We start from the raw sequence: 19152 nt of genomic DNA on the forward strand, positions 1-19152 counted from the left end.
GTCCTTGCTCTGCCTTTGCCTCCGCGGCCTTGGATTTACTCCTCTGTCCATCCTTATTTACAAAGGGGGGGGAGCATTTATTTTGCTTCGTTGAACAGAAGTCCTTGAGAGATTTAGATAAAAATTGTTTTGTAAGAATGAATATTTTTTTGAGGAAGCTGTTGCTGTTGTTGCTGAGGAAAGAGGTGACGAGAATATTGTCAGAGACCTCCATTTGTGCTAAAGTAGAACCGATCATAAAATCACTGTGGTATTTGGATTGCTTCAGTGTTGGTGACCTTTTATTATTCATCTGCTTGACTGCTCATTTAAATGAACAAGCCTCTGATGATGCTAGATTTTTATTGGTTCATTTCCTTTAAAAGCTATAAAGGAAAATAATTTTTTCTCACAATAAAATGCTTTCACCAAAATGGCAATTTGGAAGAGAACAATGCAACTTATGTTAACACAGCATGGTCTTTTTGCAATATTAGAGAATGCTTCATTTATGTTGCAGTGTTTGAATGGAAATTTTCAGTTCTGGCTGGTTCTGTAAAGTTCAAGCTGTTTCTGGTCATGAGAGCATGTATCAGTGAATCCTCTCTGCCTTTGTGTGGGTGGAAGACTAATCTTACGCTCCAGGTTTCTTAGAAATGTAAATACTTGCTACTCAGAGATAGATGTCCAGATGGAGTATGTTTTATTCAAACACCACTTTCAATCCAAAACATTAAGAACGTGTTGTTGTGTCCTTGGCAGTGCCATGCTAGGATGGCAGTCTTCCCGTGTACCATATGATAGATACTGGACTTTTTATAGTAAATATCAAAAACGGAGCAGTCGAAAGCAATTCCTGGGTACGCTCTTGAGGCTTCTCCTTTCAACACAACTGATTTTTAATTTTATATAAACTTATAAAAACTTCAGTTGATTTCACATGTGTTTGAATACTAAGCTACAAGGAGAGCTGGACATAGTTCTCTGTCTTTTAAATTGAGGTTTCTCATCCTGAAGGATTTTGTGTCATTGGCCAAGATTTTCTAAAGGTGGTTAAACATTTCGTTCCTCTTTGGGAGGAGGGAAGCAAGGGACTTTACCTGCTGCGGTTTCCAGAAGACGTTGCAGGTGGTGGAGGCGCCCGTTTTGGCACGCTTGCAGCCTGCCTGCTGGGGACACGGCGAGAGGATGGGTGCGCTGCGAGGAGGCACTGCGGCTGCTGAGCGCATACCAGCTCCGCTTCTCTGCCTCGGCGCTGGAGAGTCCCCAGATTAATCCTTCTATTACACCATTGTCTCTGGTGGAGTTTAAAGACTAGAAATACTTTGATGGGGAATATTGTTTCTGCATGTTTGTAAGATACTTGGTAAATGGTGGAAACCAAAATAAATAAATTAGGATTCTGCTAACTGCCTACAGCAGGATTACTGAGTATGGCTTTGGAAAATACGGCCTGGTCCTCCATGAACCACAAGTTCCACATGGAGCACATCTTTGTTGGATTAATTTTAGAGGGAAATCAAACTGATGTGAGCAGCACTATGAATATTGAAAGCTTTAAAAATAGATAAGGACTCTGAAAAAGAGGTGAACCTACCATGGTGCCAGTATAGAGCTAGGAGTAAAATGTTTCAGCCTGCCTTAACTAAGAGGTGTGTTACTGCACCCTGCGCCAGCAGAAGCTGTCACTGAGACTGAGTACTCCAGAGGGAGGTTCTGGACTGCTCTTGCAAGGATTGTATCCAAAATAAAGCACTTTCTTTTCTGACCATCTCAGTGTGCTAGAGGAGTGGTGAAACAGGGCGTATGCATCCTCTTGTGTGGTATACGAACTCCCAGCTGCAGCTTGGTTCTTGGTGTTTTCTCTTCTCAAATCATTATTTCCTTTTATTATAAATGAACTCCTGTTAGCTGCCATTGGTGCTAGGTGCTTCGTTTATCCCGTGTTAGGACAGTTGTATAATGAGAGAGCTGAGAACCTGGTCTGTCCCGTGCAGCTCGTGATCTTTTCCAGTGAACTAACAGATGTTAAAAGGTTCCCAAAGTGCCTCACGTGAGAGCTTTTAAGGAAAGGCAAGGTCGCCTGTCATGGCTTTCTTTAGGAATATCTAGGTTTGGATCACAAGGTTGTAACCACCAGCATCAGAGTAGTGCTAGAATTAATTTCAGCCAAATAGTTCAGGTAATACTAGCAAACAGATGCTATATATCAGCATGGAGACTCGGCCTAGACTGATATATTTAGTACCTTGGAGGAGCCTTGCAGCCCATGCTGAGCTCTGTGCTGCCGCAGATGGACTGTTAACAAGTATCAGAGCCAGTCATTTTAAAGCTGTGCATGGGAGCAGCAGGCCAGACGCACCTTCAGAGGAGCAACACATCTAAATGCACAGATGCTTTTCTAATAGAAGGCTCAAGGTACCCTTAATGACATAGATGTCTGGCAAAAGTCACTGAAAGACAGGAATGAATATTCGAATTGCTCTCCAGAATTTTGTGGACTACGAAGTTACATGGTCCATTATATGGAAGATCCTATTTTTTTCTGTTATGCCGTATGAAATTTGGACATTGCTCTGCACTTTGGTGGAGGGGCTAGGACATGTAGGGGGGTCACATTCTGGGATGATGTAGTTTGTTCTTTGTTTCATTGTCATCAGCATTATTCCAAACATTATGGAAAATGCGCTGCCTAGAAGGCTGGCAATTCTTCTTAGTGTGGGAATTGCTAGTCCCATGACGTATGTGGTTGCCAAATAGCTGAGCTGTTGCTTTCTCCATGCTGCCTGTGAATGCATCCTGTGAGTTGGAGTGCCACCCACAATTCAATCTCAGTTATGTCAGCAGGCTTGGCAGCGCGCTGGCGTGGATGTCTCCCTTGGGTTGGAGGTCGGTGCCATGTTACACAAACATTCCTGTTCATCATCATGTGAAGCCTTGTCTGACTCTTGTTCGTTTTCAGACGTGGTGGGATTTACTGCATACCTGCGCCTGCCTCTCTCTTCACTTTGCGTTGTGTAACTGATGACTAGATGCCAAAATCCTGTCTGTTATACCTACCCCAATACTATGAGAGTTAGCGTGCATTTCATTCTTCTAGCTTTTTAATGTGTTTCTAGATCCTTTTTGAAGTATGATCCTTTTTGAAGTACTTATGTTTCAGATTAGTCAAAATGTCATCCTTATTTTGAAGAATAGATTTTGCATGTGCATTAGTACTGCCTGGAAAACCTTGCCAGTTGATATTCAGACTGGGGTACTGTTCTGCATGTACAAATCTACTGTGTGGGTCACATACGTACAGTAGCAGTCTCCTGCTTCTAGTTTGGGGCATGCTGTGTCCTCTTTTCTCGTTAGCCCATTCTTTAATGGCATGGCTTTCTGCTTTTCCATATTTATCTGGAGGACTGATAGCTCAGTGTGTGCCATTTCTTTGATTAATAGCATCTGACCTCTCTTCTGCTGGCAGTGAGAAGGGAAATTAATTTACTTTCAGTCCCGTAGGGAAAGGGCAGAGGCTGCACGGCTGCATTGGTATCATGGCAGGAGCAGACAAGTCTCAGAGATCACTGCACTCCTCTTACCCCAATCTCTGCCTCGTTCTTCCTGTAACTTCGTATCTGAACGCTGTATATTAGCTACCCATACGTATTGAACTGAGAGGGCTGCGGTGAAGTGTTAAGTTCATTAACTGAGGTGCTCAGCTGACAGTTTTGTTTTAACTACTACTCTGCTGCTGTGGTTTCTGTGTAAGATGGAGCTATGCTTTTATCAGTGGTCTTTCTTGAGAAAAAAAAAAAAAAGCTGCAGCAAAGCAGTACAAACAAATACGTCTCAGATGCATTCAACAATAATTCATCCTTTTAGCCTTTTAAAACTTATTCTGTAGGAATAGGCAGAATCTGTAATAGCATTTTAATTACTTCTGTTTTCCGCTCACTCCAAATCAGGGTGGTAGCACCCTGTAAGCTTAGTGCAGGATTGTCTGTGCCCCAGAACTCCTCCATAGAGGCTGAAGGCCATGGTGCTCCTCCGTGGTAGATTACCATGAAGCAGGGGTCCTCCTCAAGGTCCCTCCTCAGCAATTTTAGGGAAAGTAGCTGCAAATATGGTGCAAATATGTTGGTATCACCAAAATTTCACTGAAAGAATAGCAGGGGAAAAACATCTTTGGTTAAATAAATAAAAGTAGAATAGACTGCTGGAAAAAGCCTGAAGTTGCATTAATCTAGATTTATGGTAGTGGTCTCTCTAAAAAATATTATAGATAGATATATTAAAAGAATGTGTCAGAGCTAAATACTGTGCTGTGCCAAAGTGGTACGAGATGTAGGAATCTTGTGTAATTATTTTATTTACAGCAATTTAGGTTGATCCATGACTATCACTACTTGTTGCATTTTGAATGGAACATGGAAACTATGCCTGCATTCTTGTGTCTGTAATTGTTGCTGTGTGTTACAGAACGAGTATGTGCCCCTCGCACTTGTAAGAGTTCAGAGAACCCAGAGAGGATATGCTGGATATTTTGGGATGACTATATGGTAATATAGGATTTTTTTTTTTTTCATTATAGACCCTAAAGCGACAGAGTCAGTTGGCACTCTATTTCTTTAACACTATTCTAGCTCATGGGGATCTACGGAACAACAAACTAAACCAGCTTTCAGTGAATCTCTGGAATCTTGCTCAGAAACATGGCTTTGCTGACACCAAGACTATGGTAAGGAAAACAGATAATGCAGAGAAATTTTAGTTCTTCAGATCTTTTTCAACTCCTCATTTGGGAAAAGGTAACATTTTCTTGATCTGAATAAACCTAATCTCTTTACAAGTTGCTCTCTTAAAAAAAAATGCGCTAAAAAAACACCTTATTTTTTTAAATGCTTCTTAATGAACAAGCAGGTTCTTTTATTTCAAGTGGTCTGTATCTGTCTAGCACTTTTAAATGTATTTCACACATTAAGGACCCTAGAAACGTTGGGTACTATAATTTTTTTTCAGTACAGAAACCTATCTTTAAGAGAAATACAGCATTTTTATTTAGTGGAGGAACTGCATGGTGTAATCTTGGAAAGTGGGCATCCTAGAGCCTTTAAGAAAGATAGACATGATTAACGAGCTCTGGAGTAAGAAATGCTAGTGCTTGTGTAGCTAGTGAAATTTAGGGGAAATTATGAGAGTGTCTGTTAAAACACCTTCACGTAGATTATATGATGGTCTATGAAATGAGAAAAGACAAAGACAGTAAAAATCTCCAATATCTTTCTTTTCATGCTCAGGTGAAAACGCTAGAATACATCAAGAGGCGAAGCAAACAACCTGAAATGAGTCACTTCACGGACTTGGCCCTTCGGCTTTCTCTGCAGTCCAGGACTTGATGAATGCCTCTTTTCCAAGGAGTCATCTGTGCGAGAGAGCATGTAGCCAAGGCCAAAAATCACTGATCTAGATTTTGACTGGAGGAGTTCAGTGTATTTTCATTTTACTTAGTGTGACAGATTTACTTGGACACAGGTAAAAGTAAAACTGTTCTGAGTGCAATAATTTAACCTGAATTTTTGTTTCCAGTTTTACCACAATATTCTTATTTTAAATGCTGATTTAGATTCAGTAAAGGGTATTTGGAACCTCTATCATTGCAAAAGCCTTTTGAAATCTAATCTGTTGTCATTTTAGCAACAAAGGAAGAAGATAATCTGCACGGATCAATTCACAGCCTCCAAACTTCATCCCACCTCTAGAATAGTCTTTCTCCTGTGTAGAAAGCAGCATTTCAATATAATAATCCTACTAAGTCATCTATCTGCTTTGCGATGCTGCCAACATTTGTTTGGTCAGTTCCAGTAAAAGAGAAAAATGGCCAAGGTGTTACTGTTCTAATTTGTACAATACATTTTCCCAGACATGTTTATGCTTTCGTTTTAGTTCAATGGTGTTTTGTAAAATGGAAGGAATATTTTAAGTGCTGTCTGCAAAGGAAAATGGAAATGTATGCAAAGTACTCTATATTCGCAAAGTACACTGTATCACTGAATAAAACAATTTGCAGTTCATCTGTTTGTTCTGGGGGAGTTTCTTTGCGTATACGAATTTATCACCTTACCCTTGTGGAATTTAGTTACATGTACTGCTATTACACCTAATAAATTTTACTCTCACTACTTCTGTCCTGTGGTAAGGAACCATGTTAAGACCTTGCATCTATTGCTGCTTTTGCTCAGTGGTAAGTATTTTAATGAGCTAAATCCCTATATGGATATTAAGATATATTTTTGCACAAAAATGTTTTATTTTGTTAGGGCAAAACAAGTAATCAGTTTTGCTAGAACCATATATTTAAGGAGTTAGGAAGCGGATAATAAATACCACCCAAATTATTAAACCATTCTTGTTGCATGTTTTTCATCTCCTCAGTGACTACTGAAGCAGGGTACATCTAAAATATTTATTTTGTGTTAAGGTTGTAAAGAACTGAACTAGGACCCTTTGGTCCTGGTACAGACTGTATGTGTAAGCCGAGTAAAATTGCAGGAATACAAGACAATTATGAAGTGGTATCAACTTGATACAGAACCTTTCCAACCCTTAGTACCTAGCTATTTTAATTATACTGACTTTCCTTAAATAATTCTGTATAAAGCGCACAAAGATAAGGAAATGATAGTACGGCACGTTGTCATGTCCCACTTTAATTTAGCTTTCCTTCTTACTACAGCTGCACAAAACAACTCTCAACAGCACGTAGATGATTCTTCCTGTTGGGCTTGGAAACATAAACCACAAACTGGGTAAGTGGGATTAAACTCTGAGCTCTCTAAACTGCCAAGTGGCTCACTCGATGCAGCTGTGGTATGGCAGAAATTGCCCTCTGGGGGCAAATGTACTGCTCTAAACCCACTGTGGAGTTGTTCCAGATTCTGTAAAATGGAAACTCTAAGGGCAGGCTTACAAATGTCCCAACTGTTCCTCTTCCCCATACAGGTACCAGTTTTTGCCTGTTGTCTTTTGAGCACAGTGTAACTTTGGTTTCTTTATTGATGCAAGACCGCCATGAGAAATGCTTTCAAATGTTTTAGTACTGTTTTTATTAGTGCAAAAATAGCTCAATGACAGGCAGAAAGCTCTGGTTAGTTATCAGGAGCAAACTCTAAACATCTAGCTTAGAAGCTAACACAGCCACTCTAATAAACTGCTTTTGGCTTACTTCCATGTTACGAGCAAAATTAATTTTAGTTAAAGCACTCTACTTATTATAGACCTTCTCTTTCTTCTGTATATAGCAAACATACAGGCCAGACTAAGTTTGACTGCTTGAAAAAAGCCGACAGGTTTTTTCCCAGGTATGTGTCTTGTTTTTCAAACTACGACATTTTCATGTGCACAGTATTATCAAGAGCAAGGTACCAGGCCATCCACAAAGCTATAGTCGAGCAACACACTGGTATACATTATGCAATTCTAGATGGGAAAAAGAGTCCTTATCCAAAGGCAAGGCTAGGACTAATACCTTCAGCAACTTTGTCAGTGGCAGTGCAAGACCAGTCCCTACCCATTCAAGACTGGCTCTGCAGCAGAAAGCTGTGCATGCTGGCCCTCTCCTCCTAAATAAAGTCACTAGTTGACATTTTCCTACCTGTTCCTTTATTTTAACTTGGTTTTCTTTGCCAGGCAAGTAGCTGAGGGCCTGAATTCAGCATTTGTCTTAAATCAGAAGAGAAAACAGAACCTCCACTACCTCAATTTAAGTAAAGCAACAGCTGAAGCGTAGAAGGGCCAGGTGAAGCCAGTCACTGAGCTTTGAGAGCATTGATGCAAAACAGACTCACCCTGAGGTAGTGGTGGTTTTAAATGACACTTTAAAGGAGATGGTTTCCTCATAAGACAAGTTCAGACCCTGCAGGAAGTGGTTCAGCATCTCTCTCTTCCCAGGTATGGATTCATGGCAACCCCGTAAGCTGGAGCCTCTGCATAATTTTTACTTCCCCTCAGGAGCTGCCCAAAGTGCACTGGGACCAACTGCTGCTTTGTTAAGTGTATTTTCTGCTGGAGGCAGCTGCTTTCAGGTAGAGCAGTCCACTGGAAAAGACTATTGTGGGAAGTGAGTTTGCCTTCAAAGAGCAAGAAATTTAGTAGTTCAGTTGGCATGATCTTATCAAAACAGACAGGTAATTCAGCAGAAGAACGATGAGCTGGGTAAGTAGAGATAGTAACCTAATTCTGGGGGGCTGGGGTTCCCCTGCAAGTCGGCCACTCTTACCCTACAGCAGGCATGGATGTAAGAGATGGTCACCTTCCTCTGCTTAAGAACCAGAGCTACACTAAAACGTAACAACGCTGTCTCCCATAACAAATGGCACAGCCAGTAATAAAATACATGAGAGTTTTTCACTGTCTTTTTGGAACTTCAAGCAAGACACTGATAGACTGCTTTGGACCCTGGAATTCTGAACACAACATGCGCAAATACAATCTCATATTTTGTACTCTTATTAAAAAGCCAGTGAAAGTGCAAGTTGTCTGAAAATCCAAAGGTTAGGAATTTCATTCAGATTGATGTGTAATGAACCCAATCAGCACATTATTAAAATTTCCTTGCTTTCTATAATTTAGGAAGTCTAGATCCATATATTTGGTGCTGCTATCCAGAAAGCGTTTACCTTCATTTACAGGTAACAGCTGCTGCTTGAAAATCCAACTGCCAGAGCATAGTTAAAATACAGAGCATGTTCAGCGCTATTCATTATTATAATGAAGATGCTAATATTTATGAAACTGCTTTCTGAGTTAAAAGTCCCCCCTCACCAAATTTGTAGGTATGCCAGTAGTGTTTCTTCAAGTTTGTACTACTTGATGAGTGTAACAATGTGAAGATTTTACAGAACACTGAAATCCTTTTGAATCAATAAGATGTAGCTAAAAATAAGTCTATGAAATCAGCATTTTAAAAAAATTTACTAGTGAAGTTTCAACTTGTTGCAGGCATTGCCCACATATCTTCAATCTTTGAAGGAGGCTGTCTCTTGCCTTGTAGAAAACATTGTAAAGGTTTCAAAAACTTACTATTTAGCTGAAGTGAGGACCCAGCTCCACATAATCTGGCATATGCAGTTGAAAACTTGTACTAAAAGTGCCTCATAAATCAAATTTCTTAAACATTTTATATTTTATTTCAAGTAAAAAGATGTGGAAAGTGAGAAGAAATTTGCCTGTCGAATTTTCATTCCTTTTATTACTTCAGAGTTTTAATCTTCAAATTTTATAGATCTAGATGCATATTTGTCTATGTATACTTTTTTGTTGGCAGCAGGTTGAAATCCAAGACCAATTCCTCTATGTTGTTTCAAGTCCATTGCTTTATCGAATTCCATCTTCAGAGCCTGCTGTAACTTCTTCTCCCCTTCCCTGTTCAGAGCCATGTTCGGTTTGTTTGTAGTTGCTGAGAGATTTTGGATAGGCACAGAGCCCTTTTTAAAGCCACCCATCAGTCTAAAAAACTTCATTTCTTCCTCAGAACTTTGAAAAGCAGCTGTGCTCCACTGGCCAAACTTTGTATCCTGTGAAGCAAAACGAAGTTAACACTAAAATTAAATAATACCAAGGCCAAGGAAGACAATTTCTGGCTGTGTACCATGAGAACAGAACCAGCTACAACCTGACAGGGCTGACAAAGCTGGGAAGCAGTCATTCCACGGGTAGTACCCCTCGAAGGACGTGATAAAAGAATGACATAACCCTGCATGAGTGCATCTTCATTAGCATTTCACTTCATTTAACCTGGAGACGGGGCTTAATGCACTTTCAGAATCTCCTTTCCCTCTGTCTGTAGGAATCCTGACTTTTCTGCTCCCTGGATAATATTTGCCTAGCTCAAAGAGCCAGACATTGCCCAATCATTTCTCTTATTCTAAGACAACTGCCAGACTTAATCCTCTTTCACTCTATCACTTCATACGGTTATCTTTTCATTTTCCTACTGCCTAATTAGGTAGCTGTTGTTTTCAGCAGTGTTTTGTGATGTTAGTTTTGGAGACAGTGTTCAATCTGGCTCGTATGCTTTAAGTAATATTTGCATTCTTATCCCACTAATTACCACTAATGTTGCCAGGGTGCAAAAACTGAGGGCATACCCTTATCCAACAGGACTAAATATAGTACTCCTCAAGCCTCCCCTCCCTCACAGTTTGCCATTCCTTAACTCTGCCTTTCCCTGTATTCTTTGAACTAGTTCACTCCTTCAGCATTTTTCTTTCGTCTGCAGATACTGGCTCCTTTCTGAGAATGTAAGTAATGTCCAAGTAAAATCAGAATTCAACTGTTTGTGAATAACCCAAAATACATCATATGATTTACAAAGTTTATGAACTTTTGGCTTACCTACGAACAGGCTTCATTATCTAAGAATCTTATTTGACTCCTGAGCTATAGCTAGGAGCTATGCAATCATTTATAACTATTTTTGGCAGGACTGCTACTCCCAATTTTTTCTTTAAAATTGGGGGTGATATTAAATGGAAGAATGTTTGATCATTAAATAGACTGAGCTGGCTACATCAAAGGAAAAAATGTGAATTTAGTGGTGTGTTTATGTAAGCCTGAAATCCTTCCAACTGAACAGTTGTAGCTTGCATAAAACAGTCACTCTCCACTAGACAGCCAACATGACACACAACATGCTATACAATATTGCAGGCAAGCTGTAGCAGGTTTTTTAAGTTAAAAAAATGCAAGGCTGGTGTATCGTTCACTAACACAGCCCAGAATACCTGCTATTAAAAGAAAACAATTCATAATACTTTGTTATTTTTACCTTGCTCAAAGACAAGTTGCTGTATAAGCCCAGGTCTGTGACACAGACGCATGCGCACACATACACACACACACATATATATATATATATACGTCCTCCCTTTGGAATGGGAGACATCTGCACAGATGCAAAAATAATTATGGCTTGTCAAACCCTGTAATTTTTTTTAAGTGAATTGCTGGCAGGCACCACGCATAGCTTTTGCTGCAGCATTTCCAGCTCATTCTGTGTGAAGCTGATGAATCAGTTTTCATAGCTTCTACTCTTCTGCATACTACTAAACAGAGACAGATCAGCACCAAAGAACTGAGATCCCCTGCCAAGGATGTCATTTTTCTTAATGACTTCAGAGACTATTAGATAGTTGCAGTTCCAGAGCTATTGTAGTCTGCCTATGTAAAAACCTACAGGAGTTGTTTCTGGCATTTGTTTGAGGTATATTCTAACTTTCTAGGCATACTGGTAGTCTTGTGAAACAACTAAGAATCCTAAATTGCTAGCAAAGCTTTGTCTCCTCCTGAATCTTATTCACCCTGCTAAACATTACTGCAACAGTTTCCACTACCTTACTGTAAACCTGTCAGGAGGCAGGCTGAGTAGGATGCAAACGCAAAGAATAAAGAATCATCTTTCAAAGAGGTGGAGGAAAGATGCGGAAGTTAGGAGAGGACTGACTGTGAATGTCACACACATGCATTATCAATCAGTTGTCATCCCTTTTACCCTTCCATGTGCACCCCTGTTTCTGAATGTCTGCAAAGTCTTCCAGATAACAATTTGGATACAATTCAGTGACTGCTATATCCATAGTCTAGAATTATTTATGTTTCACAGTAAGCAGAAAATGCTTCTGTAGCAATTAGGTGTGGCTCATTCTCCAGAGGAACCAAAGAAAATGTTGCTTTTGAGGGCTGATGATGGGAATTAGAGCTCCGCACAATGCCAACGGCTGGTGGAGTTCACTGGTCAGCTCCCAGACTCTCTTGGGATTGTACTAACTTGTTCTATAGCGTGACCTTAAATTTACAGTCAGATGGAAGACTGTTGTGCCAAGCCACGTACCTGAGCCACATACAAAGAAGAGTGCAGTGCTTTTTTCAGGAACTTTCTCTGGGACACAATGTTTCCATCAGACCAAGGTCTAAATTCATACGTACCCGTTCCACTTTGGGACTGAAAACCTTGGTTTTGCCAGATTCTCTATCGATTTCTTCTTGCAGAGCCTGTCGCCTCACCTAGCACGCAGAATAAACAGCACAAGACACTATCTTCTGTGTGTTAAATGGCAGTTAATTTAATGCACAGTGAAAAGATAAGAATAAAATAATTCGTTATCTTCAGAATTTTGCAAGGATAATTAGAAAGTTGCATGAGATCCTTTTACACACTCAACCTGAGAACTATGATTTTCTAGGAGTATTTTAAATGAACATTTTGCTGTATCAGATATGTTTCATCTTCTAACTGCAGGTAACAGCTACACTGAATCTGTCAACGTTGATGAGAGGCAAAGAAACCTGTATTTAACCTAATAAGCTACTTACAAGCTTCTGACATTGACTGGAGCTGTACATTTTGGACTTAAGCCATGGAAGGTAAAGCACATTTTAAGCAGAGCTCTAGTTAGAGAAATCTTGGCATAGATGAGCAACCAAGCAGGTTTTTTTATTCTATGCATACCTTAAATGCTGACTTGCTTTAAATCTTACGCAGTTAAGACAAAGCATACCTTGTCTATGTTAACTTCATCACAGTTTCCTTTTTTTTCCTGCACAACAGTTACATCATCCACATGTTCCTGTAAAACAGGAAAAAGGTTGTATCAATATTTTTATCCATTCTGGTTAATTAGAATTTACACAGCTCTGACCACAAAGACAGTAAAAACACTAAGCAATACAGTAGTACTATTTGGGGGCAAGAAGAAATAGTCAGATCTAAGCTGGAAATGCCAATTAAACCTGTGCATTTCTTTGGAGAGACTTTCTCCCCAAGGCTTGCACAACAGAAATTTGAGGAGATATTATCCTTTTTATAACAAAGAGGATAAGGGATTTTTTATTTTTAATTCACACATTAAAATAGACCTGCCAACATCATTGGCACATACAGTAACATCTGCAGGCAGGGTCATTTCAAATTAAACAGTTTCATAAAAGTGGAAATTTATACTTGAGATGAGGGACAGAAAGAGTGAAAGGAAAAAAATAAAAAGAAATTTAAAAAATGGTGGTAAGATAATGGCCCCTCTGAATGCACAGGACAAGCTTGAAGCACGTTGATCCCAATAGCCACTTAAGAAACCCAACCAAACAACCCAATCAAGAAGCAGCTGCATTGTGCTCCTGTACAAATGCAGAGATGATGATGGTCTCCAAGGAGCTTCCAGTCTGGAAGGAGCATGAGAAGAGGCGTGACACATACATAAAGCACCTCCTACAATGGCAGCCAGCAGCATGTTAGTTCCACGTTTGAGAGCGAGGAACAGGGAGCTGATGGGAAGAGGCAGAGCAGCTACAGCAGGGATGGATGGGCAGGATGGCAGGAGGTAAATCAGTGGCAGAGTCCACAAGCGGTCAGATACTGATAACTCTTCCACAAAGTGCAGCCCTTCAGCAGCTTTTGCTCCCATTGACTGGCATTTCCAGATCATTGCCCTGAGCCTTTCTTTTCCAAATTTGTAATAAGATTTTGGGGCATCCAGTGTAACAGGATAAGTACTAAGTCCAGGATAGTGGTAAATTAGAGCCATAAGCTTTAGACCGGCCTGGAAAAGGTGGCCAAAGGAAAGATCTATTAATACAGCTAACATCATAATCCAAGCATGAAATAGTCAGGGAACACTAAGACAAGGAAAAGATTTGTAACATACTTCTGTCAGCAGAAGCTGCTTTAATTTTTTGAGGGTTTACAGTTTTATTTAAAGCCATGAATGATTTAGCCTATTTTCTAAAGCTACCTTTTGTACATTGATTTCACACACACACAAGTACATGCACCATTAAAAATGTGAGAACACTGTCTGCAATAAGGAGAGCTCATTCTCTTGGATGAAAAGAAAAAACCAAAAACAAAAAAACAATTTGCTTCTAGATGGCCTGGTACTGTCTTTTCAGATCTATTAAAACAAGCAGGAAAACTGTTGTGACAGGATTCTGCAAAGAGCTGCAACATATTTTTTTTTTTTTAGCTGGAAGGTTAAGTGGCAGACAAGGAAGGAGGAAGGGTGCACCCCCATCCCTGCTAATTCACAGCATGTCGCTGACCTGCTGAAGGCTACTGCGTGGCAAGAACTGACCCCTCTGCAGGCGTGCCAGTCTTCCCCCAACTTCATGGAAGGGGAGCACGTTCACACCTGGTAGGATTATGCTATCTGCAGGCAAACAATTTCAAAGAAGTAAACTGAGTCCTCGCTCCTCCTCACTCTGCCCAAGCTGACTGTAATTGCATCCAATGGGAAAAATATCGATTATTGATATTAAGTGGGTATCACTCCACATTGTCTTTAAAAACTTACTCTTTTGCTTGCTGCACAAGCCCAACAGGGGATTTTTCAAGGCATGCAGCAGTGTGTGTGAGACCAGAAAATGGTTCGGGACTATAGCACAGTTAAATGCAAGACCGACGTTATCAGCCATTTATTACAGCAGTGTCTTTTGGCCTGCCAGGAGCTGGATTTCTCTAGAACTGATTTACCCAGACTTCTCAATCTTCAGGAGAATTTCTCTGAAGTACTTATTATTATTAAAGGACAGAGCTGAATATGAGAAAGACAAAACATGCATCACCCTACACCCTTCTCCTCAGTTGTTTGCAAGGTATTTGCTGTGTTTTCCATTGTAATTGGTCACGCAAGTTTACTTGTCGTTGTTAGGCTTATCTTGCCTCCGCAGAATGTGAGCAGCTGCAAGAATCCAAATAATGTCCAACACTCTCAATGCCAATTTAATTAGAAAATATATCCCAGCAATAAAACCACCTTGTCCTTTGAAAGGTCAAAAGGAAAAAACTAAGTAAAAACCCCCAAACATCTGCTCACCTAGTGACTGATAAGCATACACACTCCCAACACAAACCTTTGTGGAAAAAGCCTGTATCTGGGTCTCCATGAAGGCTGAAGAACCTGCTTATATAAATCTATATTTAATTATTAGCACTGGGCCCCAGAAAGCTGCCAGGTTTCCACAGAACATGAAGAAACTGCATATATGAGTGCATAAGAAAGCAAAGCACACCACGAAGTGTGCTTGAGAGGCAGGTAGTGCTATGGCCCGCTCCATCCCTAGTTTACAAAAATCTTCAATGATGCTTTATTAACTAGTGCTTGACTTTTAAACAAGCCAAGCATTCAAAGTTCTTGATAAAAAACAACTGGAGTGCAGTTTATATGAATATAAAAACAAGCTCCTAATGACTTGCAATGAGCTGTTTTCAAAGTTGTTTAAGCAGCTAAAAATACAGGTAGATACCTATTGAATTTCTGAGCATCTGACAGCTTAATTCCCAATGATAACAACAGAGGTTAGGCATGTAGGTACTAACTTGAGGCACCTAAATAGCTTTAAAATATGACCCTAATCAGATAAAAAAGAAGAAAGTTTAAAAAAAAAAGTTAAAGCAATAAAACCAGCTCTTAATAGTTTGATTTTTGAAAAAAAAAAAAAATCAAGGAAGAAACCTCTGTATTTCAAATCTTTCATCAGTTCCTCTCCACATTTGTTTCGCCTCAGAAATGGCAGTACTGCAAGACTCTGGGATGGGATTTCCTTTAACAGTCAGTCTTGATACAATTTCAGTTATCTGCAGTTATAATTTACGCAGCTCTTATATCTATTTATTTTCATGAATAGATTTATTTTTTAAATTAAGAATTTGTGTTTAGGTTGTTCTCTAGTATTTTTCCATCAGAATTTACACATCAATGCTCTAGTCCTAGTCTACACTTAGGATTCTTAGGATTTTCTCTAAAGTTTTGTCCAAGTTAGACAACAGGTTTTGGCTAAATTTCCCCCTTGTTTCTAACACTATGCAATTCCAGCAGCAAAAGCCTAAGGGAAAGTCTAACAAACACAGTTACAGGCACTCATGCTGCCAGTGTTACCAACTTGCTCAGGTTAAATGACATGGTATTAAAATCCTATTTTATAGGAGTGTTGCCGCTTTGCTAAGAGCAACTGAAGGAGGGACAGAAGAACTTTCGTGACTGTACATACTAGTTTTCTTTTTGTGCCAATATGTGCTGTTAGTTGTAATATTTACATTTTCACAATTGAAACGCTAGATGACTACAGCAGTAGGCATTAAAAAAATACTTTCCCGTGTTTCACAACTATTACATGCTGAAATCAGTAGATCAGCTGATCCTGCTTCTCAAAAGCCAGAGCAGGCCCCTGTTGACCTAAATGTACCCTAAGGGTCTGAAGAGGCAGAACAGCCTGCAAAACAGGAAACTGCCTACCTAAAAAGCTTTCAGTTCCTTAGCAGGAGGGTGCAAAGATACCCTCTTCTTTACAACTTACCAGTGCCTCATCTCCCGTGTCTTCTCTTTTGATCTTTTTCTTTTTTGCATTTGCTTTTGAACCTGGCTCTTCAGCAGAGTCCTGTGGTACTTCTTTTTTTCTTTTTTTCCTTTTTCTGTCACAGAGTGTATGATTACTATTGCATAATACCCTATCTACAACGTCCCCTGTGACACATTCAGCTCGCTTCATTTCACTCTCTTTGTTCTTTGTATTGCTTTCTACTAGTGTTACTTTTTGGCTTTTAGATGCGCTGTCACTGTTGAAAGGAAGTTTTGAATATGTTGTTTCCTCCTCCTCTTTCTGAATCTTCTTTTTCTTTTTCTTCTTGATCACTTCATTATTATCCTTGATATTCTTTCTGCATTTTTTTCCAGAAAGCTCTTCATCCTCAGACTCAACTCCTTGCTGTGCAGGGAGATGCTTATCAGGAACTCTGTGACTGTAGTCTTGATCATCTTCACATATTAAGGAGGAAACATCTTTGCTTCTCTTCTTCTTCCTCTTGGTCTCTCTGATACTTCCAGAGTTCTCATTAATGTCCTCTTCCTTTCTATCTGTCAATGTAATTTCCTGGAAATTTTTTCTTTGCCTTTTTCTGAAGTCACTTAATGCAGTGGGGCTATCAGGAACTCCATAGACGTTGTCCTCATTATCTGCTAGTGGTAAAAAGGAATCAGACTTATCTTTCTTTTTCTTCCTCTTCTTTCTTCTCACATAACTCTCCTCATCACTCTGGATAATATCTGTTCCATGGTTTTTGCCGGCAACAGTTTTTTCTTCTGAAATGTATTTGTGTGGTTTTTTAAGAACTTTTTCAGACTGTATATGTTCACTGTCCTGGATCTCTTCTAATGCTAAAGTAAAAATGTCTTTCTTCTTTTTTTTCTTAGCTACTTCACCATCCAATTCCAACTTCAAAGCAGTATTCTTTGTGCTTTTTTTAAAAGCAAATTCATCTTCCCTAGTACCATCTGTATGATGACTTGAAAACTCCGTATCACTACTCTGATTATTCTCCAGTGACAAGGAGGAATGACATTGGTCTTTTTTTTTCTTCTTTCTGAGAATTTTAATTTGTTTCTCCGATTCTTCTTGAGGTTCTGAATCCAGATGGCCTTCTACATTCACAAAGCTTTCTGAATGTGCTTCTTCCAGTAATTCAGAGCCAACTTTCTTTTTCTTGTTTTTCTTCTTCTTCTTCTTCAGTTCTAATTGGTCTAAACATTCATCGTCTTCTAAGTTTTCCTTTTTCCTTACCTTTGTTTTTGTCTCGAGCTGGTCGTCATCCTCAGTTTTAATGACACTTTGAACATCTTTCTCAACTTTAATGATAGTCTGGCTGCTACTACTTTTCACCTTTTTCTTTTTCTGTACAGGTTCCTCATGACCTTCTTTTCTCTTTTTCTTTATTATCATTCTAAAAAATGAAATGAAGATGTTAGCGCACCACTTCAACAAGATGACGCACGTCCTAGTCTATTTGGTCTTCCTTTATTCTGAAACCATTCCGTATCTCTCATTGTTCCCAGCACTCTTTTTCCCATTTCACAATCTGCTTTCTGTGATAGGACAGAACCAGAACTGCATGCAGCACTGAAAATTTGTTCTTTATTGCTGTCCTCCTTAGTTTTCAACTTTCTGTTTGTCTTTTTGACAGCTGCCAAGCATGACACTTTCACAGAAATATCTACCCTCTAAAAATGTTTCCTAAATGACAAGACATATACATACATATAAATCGGTAAGTATAGTTAGAGAAGTATAGTTAGACTTTTCACTTATTTAACACTGAACTTCACTTTATCGCCCACTTAGCATTGCAAGATCCTTTTAAGGCACCTGAGTCATTACCTTGAATTTGCTTCTCTTTGTGATTTCTCATCCTTGCTCTCCGTTTCCTTTCTCGGGACATTTATGCCTATGAGCAGGTTACAGCAGAGAGGCCTTTGGGACCCATCTGGTGACATTCCCTGTCTTTTCTGAGAAACCTATTTATTCCCACTTTTGGTTTCCCATCTTTTAATCAATAACTATCCACAGGATTTCTTTAAGTGGCTCTCGTAAGGCACCCTGCCAAAATCCTTTAAAAAAAAAGTAAGTATACCACAGTATACCTATACCTGTTCTCCGCATGCTTCTCAGGGCTTTCAAGTAAAGCCAGCAGATGCGTGCGGCCGCCCCCCGCCCCCCGCCGTGGGTGCTGCCAGGCTGCGCCCCGCCGGAGCCGGGCTGCCGGGCCCGGGGCTGCCCCGGCCTGCCCACCGGCAGCCCCTGCGCCCCGGGAAGGGGCCGGACCCGCCGGCCGAGCCCGATTTCAGGGGGGCCACGCAGCGAGGCGAGGCGAGGCGGAGTCACCCCACATCCCGCTCCGCTTCTGCCGCCGTCAGATGGAAGGAGCGGAGCGCGGCGGCGGCTGCCCGCTACCGCCCCGCACCGACACCGCCCGCCGCGCCCCCGCCAGCGGGAGCTCCGGGAGCGCCTCCGCCGGGCAGGCCGCGGCCTGGGGCGGGCAGACAGACCGACAGACCGACCGTCCCCTTAGGCCGCCCCGCAGCCGCTTACCTGCCGCGGCCCACGTGCAGCTCCCGCCGCCCCGCCGACCCGGAAGGGGAAGGGGCCGCGCCCGCCCCGCGACGCGGACTGGCGGCGGGGTTGCCGCGGCAACGCGGCGCGGCATGGCGGCGGGCGGGCGGCCGCCGAGCCTCTGGGAGCGGGTGTGCGCAGGTGGGAGCGGCTCCCCCGCCGCCGCTGCTGCCGCCGCCGGGGGAAGGGCCCGGCCCCGAGCGGGCTGCGGGCCCTGTGAGGGCGGCCCCGGCCCTGCACCCCCGCGGGGAGAGAGCC

General features: G+C 41.0%; 3 protein-coding genes across 11 annotated transcripts in view; 2 read left to right on the forward strand and 1 right to left on the reverse strand.

Moving 5' to 3' along the window:
• Positions 1-7732, forward strand: part of VPS35L (VPS35 endosomal protein sorting factor like) — a 59009-nt gene extending 51277 nt beyond the window's left edge. For 4 of the 5 annotated variants that reach the window (XM_087732116.1, XM_087732118.1, XM_087732119.1 and 1 more), the window contains 2 exons: positions 4556-4702; positions 5262-6035. In XM_087732116.1, coding sequence (XP_087588242.1) covers positions 4556-4702; positions 5262-5360 — 246 coding nt within the window. In that variant the 3' untranslated portion in view covers positions 5361-6035. Of the gene's footprint in view, positions 1-4555; positions 4703-5261; positions 6036-6697; positions 6771-7262 lie in introns of those variants that run through there. The other variant, XR_015698823.1, reaches the window with a different exon arrangement.
• Positions 7733-9121: 1389 nt separating this feature from the next.
• KNOP1 (lysine rich nucleolar protein 1) lies at positions 9122-18954 on the reverse strand. Of its 2 annotated transcripts, none has more exons than XM_087732125.1 (5): positions 18874-18954; positions 16309-17728; positions 12519-12587; positions 11947-12024; positions 9122-9536 (listed from the first exon to the last, which is right to left on the reverse strand). In XM_087732125.1, exons 2-5 carry the CDS (start codon positions 17725-17727, stop codon positions 9225-9227), a joined length of 1878 nt encoding a protein of 625 aa, XP_087588251.1. In that variant the 5' UTR covers position 17728; positions 18874-18954; the 3' UTR covers positions 9122-9224. The 2 variants fall into 2 exon arrangements, with proteins under 2 accessions (XP_087588251.1, XP_087588250.1); XM_087732124.1 differs by lacking the exon at positions 18874-18954 and adding an exon at positions 18163-18305.
• An 11-nt stretch (positions 18955-18965) lies between these two features.
• IQCK (IQ motif containing K) overlaps positions 18966-19152 on the forward strand; it is a 58397-nt gene continuing 58210 nt past the window's right edge. For all 4 annotated transcript variants that reach the window (XM_087732138.1, XM_087732135.1, XM_087732137.1 and 1 more), the window contains exon 1: positions 18966-19035. In XM_087732138.1, the coding sequence (XP_087588264.1) occupies positions 18987-19035 (49 nt within the window). In that variant the 5' untranslated portion in view covers positions 18966-18986. The remainder of the gene's footprint in view (positions 19036-19152) is intronic.

Source organism: Nipponia nippon, unplaced genomic scaffold (genome assembly GCF_047370975.1).
Source record: "Nipponia nippon isolate SJK-2023a ecotype South Korea unplaced genomic scaffold, ASM4737097v1 scaffold_5, whole genome shotgun sequence".
In the NCBI taxonomy this organism is placed as follows: domain Eukaryota; kingdom Metazoa; phylum Chordata; class Aves; order Pelecaniformes; family Threskiornithidae; genus Nipponia; species Nipponia nippon.